This window comes from Puccinia triticina, chromosome 2A (assembly GCF_026914185.1).
Source record: "Puccinia triticina chromosome 2A, complete sequence".
NCBI classification, from domain to species: Eukaryota; Fungi; Basidiomycota; class Pucciniomycetes; order Pucciniales; family Pucciniaceae; genus Puccinia; species Puccinia triticina.
The window spans coordinates 3,132,966-3,139,368 of NC_070559.1; the positions used below are offsets into that span (position 1 = coordinate 3,132,966).

General features: G+C 45.8%; 1 protein-coding gene across 1 annotated transcript; it reads right to left on the reverse strand.

The window, feature by feature from the left end:
* Positions 1 to 5,210: 5,210 nt before the first annotated feature.
* On the reverse strand, positions 5,211 to 5,710 carry PtA15_2A317 (uncharacterized protein; the record flags this gene model as incomplete). Its single annotated transcript, XM_053166326.1, has 2 exons — positions 5,211 to 5,477; positions 5,576 to 5,710. The coding sequence occupies 2 exons, from the start codon at positions 5,708 to 5,710 to the stop codon at positions 5,211 to 5,213; spliced, it is 402 nt and encodes a 133-aa protein (XP_053017559.1).
* Positions 5,711 to 6,403: the final 693 nt, after the last annotated feature.

Consider the following 6,403-nt stretch of genomic DNA (forward strand, 5'->3'; position numbering starts at 1 on the left):
AAAACAATGGGCAATTGACAACCCCAACTTAGACAAGGATCCTTCCTCTGAGCCCAATGAGGATGTCCAATTCATGAAACTTCCTCAAGACTTGGAAAATGAGAATTAAAATATTACTAGAAAGAAAAGGGGGCCCAATGTGACTGAATTTGACAACATCAGCCTTTTCTTTGAGGCTCCAGTTTATGGGGAGGGTGAAGTAAGTATTCTTCACTCAAACCACCCACTTGAAGTTGTTTCATCATACTTTTCATTTTGACTGATTCATGGATGAATTGACATATGTAGGAAAGTGGCAAAAACTCTACTATAAGTGCAGATGGTGCACTTGGGTGTACAATAAGGGCCAAGGAAGTAGATATAATATTTATAAGCATTGCAAAGGGGATTCTGGTTGAAACCCCTGCCCAGCAAGAAGCAAAGCTACCACAAACAGAGCAAAATTGCCGGTGACAATCAAAGAAATAGCGGCTCAAAGGAGGAAGACCCAGGTGGAAGTCTTGGATACGTTTGTGAATGGCGGTGTGGTGTTCTGTGCCAGTTTCAATGCCAAAAGTACATATTCTCAGGTGTTGTGATAGTAGAGTTACATACATGTGAAACCCATCATACAAGGAGGAGCCAGTCTTACACAATAGTCACAACATTTACGTACATACACCCTTTGGTCACTGGGGCGGATTGGACGGAAGGATACAAGACGTGGATACAAGGAGGAGGGAGGAAGAAGGAAGGAGGACTAGAGAGAGGCTTTGACCCCCAAATCCTGGAAAGGAGGAGTATTCTAGTTGTGTGCAGAGTGTATGGATGGTGGCTTGGTCAAATAGCAAAACATTCTGAAGGATATGGAAGGTGGCTTGGGTACATAGCAACACATGACATCAGGCAGTGCAATACATGCAGGCAGATAAGGTGTACAAAGAGTGTCACTCCAGCATAATTCCCTCATTGTTTGTGTGGCTGTGCAGTACAGGTGTACATATGCTGTGCAACTGAGATCCCCTGTAGCTAAATTCCCTCAAACACATTCCCCTGGATCTAAAATCCCTCACTCTTTGTTTGATATAAAAGAAGCTCTTCTCCCCCCCATAATTTCTCTTTTTCACCATCAACCTATAGAGGTCTGGTCACATATGGTAGTTTAGCAGTAGGAGTCTTGCGTAGTGTAGAGTCAGTCAGTCAGTAGAGTGTTAGTGCAGTATTAGATAGGGCGGTATCCCACGGGGTACCCAGCTACTTTCAGCTAGCCCGGTGCCCATCCCGTGGGTATACCTGTCACTTGGGTACCAAAATCAAGCAGCCCAAGCCTTACCTGCGGGACCCGCCAGCCCGTGGGTATACCCGCAACCCATTCCCAATTCCCGCAGGTAAGGCCCGTAAAGGCCCAGAGCTACTGCACCCACTTTGCGCCCATGAGCCATGAGGGCCCCAGTCCGGGCTGAGGGACCTTTGTACTTTTGATATGTGCATTTTTTTTGCTCACTTCCTCCACGCGGGTTCAGATTGGTAGCTGCAGCGCACCTGAACATGACCTTCCTAATACCCAATCTATGTCAGCCTTAGAGCCAGCGCAGCTGGCCTAAAGTCTGCCCTTTTCTACTTTATTGTACCAAATTACTTTATAACTTTTCTACCTTAAGGTTTAACCTTGTTTTGACTTCAGATTCTTTTTTCTCATCTAATTTTAACCCTAGTTACAACTTACCACTTTTCAATAACTTTACTCCTTCATAGAATTCTTGAGTTGTGGCGCGCATGTGCAGCAGTGGTGTTACCAGGCGCTCCAACCTCTTGTACATATGTAATTATGTAAGAAAACTGTAAAGATTTTCGAAGTCAGGATCCCCCATGCAGCTGGAAGATACACAGACTTCAGACACCAGACAACCAGCCAACCAGGACCACAGAACACCCTTAGGACAAACCCCAGGATCACCCACAGAGGCCCCTTAGCTCCCAGTATCAACACCAGATATTGACAGTAAGTTCCCTCTCTGACTGACCTTGTTTATCCAGAGTGAACTCTGTTTCTCTTGACTGCTTCTCTCCCTGCTTGCTTCTGCTCTTCTATTTTTGATCAAGGTCATCATATATCCAGACCTCTTATCCCAAGGATCCCTCTGATTGCATATCCTTCTTTTTCTGTGGTTTTTGTCAGTAACAAACCACATAGGTTTCCCTTTAAAGAACCTTGACTATCCACAGAGAAGTCTAAAAAATTGTGGCTGATTAGACTTGTCTAATTCAGGTTCCTTCCACGTTTCCATTGTGAGAAGAGGCTGTTGCAATCTCAGGCACAGCTTGGCAGCACTCCCTTAAGGAGTAGCATTGCTAGTGGATGTTAGTTCCCACCTACAGGTCAAAAGAACCTTGATTATCATAACTCAGATCATCTCTTTCCATCTCTCTTTCTCTCTTACTGTTTGTTATTTCTTTATCCCAAGAAATCCAAGCAGTGCCCACCCATTTTTCTTGCGTCCTGCTGTCACATAGGAGACACAGGCTCACAATCTATCCGCGAGTATTTCTGAGGCTGCCCGTGGACCGTACCCGCCGGGTAGGCCGGGTAAGGTCCAGGCAAAGAGGCGTCCTGGAGCCCTATACCCGCGGGGCAGACCGCGGGTATACCTGGAGAGGCCGGGAACGGAGGCCAGCCCTAGTATTAGAACCCACAATCAACAACCAACCAACCAACAACTAACCAAAAACAAACCAACAGCAAACCAACAACCAACCAACAACCCATTCTCCTTATTAGCATATTGGTAGTAGTAGTAGTAGTAGAAGTAGCACCAGTAAAAATCAATTGTCACCAGGCATCAGGTGAAATCAAGCAACAATAGCTGTCACTTTTTTCCAACTCTGGGGCTACCACAACTAGGATACAATGGCCCCTTTGTTTCCTACAGGGGGATGTCCATGCAGCCAACTGTGCAACTGGTGGGTAGCTCAGTGGACTTAGACTGATGTCACCTGTAGTCTAGTGACAGTTTATTTATCCTGGTGTAGTAGTACAAATTATAATATCAACAACAGTAGAAGAACTTATCATAACAACCACGTTATCCATAGTTATAACCCGTCTGAAAACGCATTGAATTAAATATTTAGGTCTGATAGAGATTACTAGATTACTATATAAAAGTAAGAGCTATCTTGGAATCTGCCACATTTTTCTTAAATATTAGGGGGCTTCAAAATTGATCCAGGAAGTGTTCCAGGTCCAAATTCCAGGAAAACCAAAACACTGCCAAAATAATTTCCTGGAGGCTCTACGTTGAGACCCCCAATTTGGAAAAATTCCTGGATTTGGACCCAGAAGCACACCTCCTGGAACTCATATGTTTTATCTTGTTTTGTCCCATGCCTTTGGGGTCCCACAGGGAAAGCCCTCTTTCACACCTTCCCCCCCCGCCCAGAACCACAAGTGTTGTATGTGTAACAACCTGTTCTTTGTTACTGGGAAGCGGAAGCTTATTCATCTGGCTTATTGTCGGTTGGCAATCTTTCTGTCATGCGCTTTTGGATTACTAATCCCAGCGGTGGATTAATTGAGAATATCCAAGTCATTATGATGTTTCGCTTTTCAAAATCTTTGTTGGCCCCATTTGGATTTGCGTTGTTGTCTTTCCGTTGATTTTGTGTTTTCATCTTTTCCTTTTCTTTCTTTTCCCCATTGATATATTCTTTTTCATCTCATCCATTACTATCATTATTGTGTACACAAGAAATCTCAAATAACTCGGTAAAATCATCATTATCATTGTGAATCAATCTTCTATTGCAATCACATAGAACTATATTCTTAGTTATTACTCAAGCATTGGCGAAATATCCTCTTGGATAGTTTCATAGCCTCATATAGCAAACTGGGTAATAGCCGAGTCCTCACAGTATGGTGCAAACCTCGGAAATAGACCCCCTCTGCTCCAGACCATCCAATGCGGTGCCCGGCCTATACAGACAAAACCAATAATCAAGGTACATATGTATTTACACACCTTGATGACTGGATGGTACCGTTCATCTAATTTTTTCAATGACCAGTACATATGATACCAGTCATCGAGGTACAAGCCATTGATGTCCATAAGACACCAGACACAGGTAAACACCTCAATGACTGAGATTGTAGCGGTCATTGAGGTCCCACCGTGATGACTGGTATTGCACCGGTCATCAAAGGTGTGTTAAGGGTTGGACCTCGATGACTGGTGAAGCCTGTTCAACAGATTTTTGGACGGCCATGTGCGAGAACTGCTCGGACAGGCCAGTCCAAGGACTCGTCAGACCTGCCGGTCTAAGCAGTCATTCCGGTAGTGCAGGTGTACATGTTTCCAGCCGCCTTTCAGTACAGGTGTGCTGGTTTGTGTGTGTTCGGGCGCCGCTGGGTCATCTAGCGGCAAAGGTGTGGTGTGGGTGAGTCGGGTGTTTGATGGCTGCCGAAAAACAAAGCGGGGGGTCGGCCGATGTTTGGGAAAAAAGTCGGATTTATCTCTTTTGTGGGCGTATGTCTTTCCTGATTTCCTGTTGTCCTGGAGGTCCTGGAAGGGCATAGGGAGAAGGAGCACAGGTCCGCAGGAAGCCTTCCAGGTTGCTCATTTTTCCTGGAAACTCCGACCTGGAACGCTTCCTGGATCAGTTTTGAAGCCCCCTAATTCAACATCAGATCAACAAACCTCTCAACACAATCTTCATCTTTCAAGATTTTTGCCAAGGCAGGACAGTCAATTGATTGCAATCATGGTAGTGGTAAACCACTTGTAGTGTTGCGCCGACCGGCGGGAGGTGAGCATTCCTGCAGGACAGTGCCCCCCAGCAATCAAACAGGGGGTTCATGAAGGGCCGCACCGCCACATTTGTCCTAGGTTATCGTTCCTGGAGGCAAAATTTCCGAAGCCACCATTCAGGACGAGTCTCAAGAAGTATCAAAAAATTAATAAAAAAGACAGTGTCAATAGGGAAATTGTATCGACCCACTATCGGCCTCGTATCGGCCCACCGATGATATTCAGCCCGGATGCTCTTTTTTCTGCGTAAGCTTGGTACCTGAAAGCTGAGCCTGGGTCCGTTCAGGTTAAACTGATCTTTCTTTCAATTGATTGATAACCAGTCTAATAATGGGTTTAATTTACACGCAATTATTTACAACTATTTATGCGATTTGGGCACTAAGGAGATACAATATAAGAAATAAAAGGAGTCGATTTTTAACGAGAACGCTTCCCGGGCTTGCCACCAACTTTACCTTTAGCAGCAGTGCCAGCAGTCCCACCCCCGGCGCCTTGGCTAGCTTTCTCGAGATACTGAACGACCAATTGAAAGACGGTTCCAGTGGCACTTTCCGGAACAGGCTCATTAAGGAAGCCATTGATGGCATTAATGATGTTTGATTGCAATCCAGATGTATCCGGTGCTTTGCCGCCAGGAGCCGAGCCGATTTGCCTCTTTGCGTAAGATTTACTCGCGTCGTAATCCTTTGAAAAATCAAGTCATAGTCTCATCAGCTCATGTAACAAAAGTACCTAATTAAAATGATGCAGTTGAAATATCAAAAATGAATCAGATGAATTACCCAAACTTCAGACATAGGATCCGATGCGTCACCGGTGACAGCGCCAGAAGCATGCGAAGTGTGTGCTAGGACTTGAAGAAGTGGAGTGTTCATAATGGCCGCAATAAGGCAGATATAGCGGGTTGAAAATTGCATCTTTATAGGTCGGTTGATAAAATGCAAAATATAAACAGCGGGTTTATCGATATCTATATTTACGCTGGTAATCTACGGCTGAATAAGACTTTTGTATACTGCTTCGAGGACTAAACTGACGTGTTGAAAGCTTGGTTGGGATATGGGAATAGACGATACGATTTGTACCTCCTTTTATATGTTTATGATTGAAGTAAGTAACAATTCACGCATGTTATCGCTTCCTTGCAGTCACCAGGGCCTACCGTGGCCTACCTTGGCCCGAGCAAACCTGCGGCGAAATACACCGCGGCAAATTCCGCCTCTGGGGCGCGCTTCCACCACACTGCGCACAGGCCCCCCTGGTACTACGAACGCCGACGTGGCGACTCAGGCTGACGTCCCATGGGCGCCAGCGGCCCTCAGGGCGTGCATGCGGCAGTCGATTGGGAGAGCGGGGAGTACCACCGTCAGCGCAAAAACAATTCCCGCACGGGAGTCGAACCCTGGACCTGCTCATGGCCACGGCTTCGACTAGAGAGGCCTGTGACAAGCAAACTTGACACAAGTGTTTCCTCCTTGGGGGAGCATATAAGCAACCTCCGAAGGAGGGACTTGCCTCTAAAGTGGCATGTCTTGCCCTACAGGATTGAGACAAATGGCAGGGACTCGGGAGGATGCCACGCTCCCCCATTTTCCTCAATATCTCCCTCT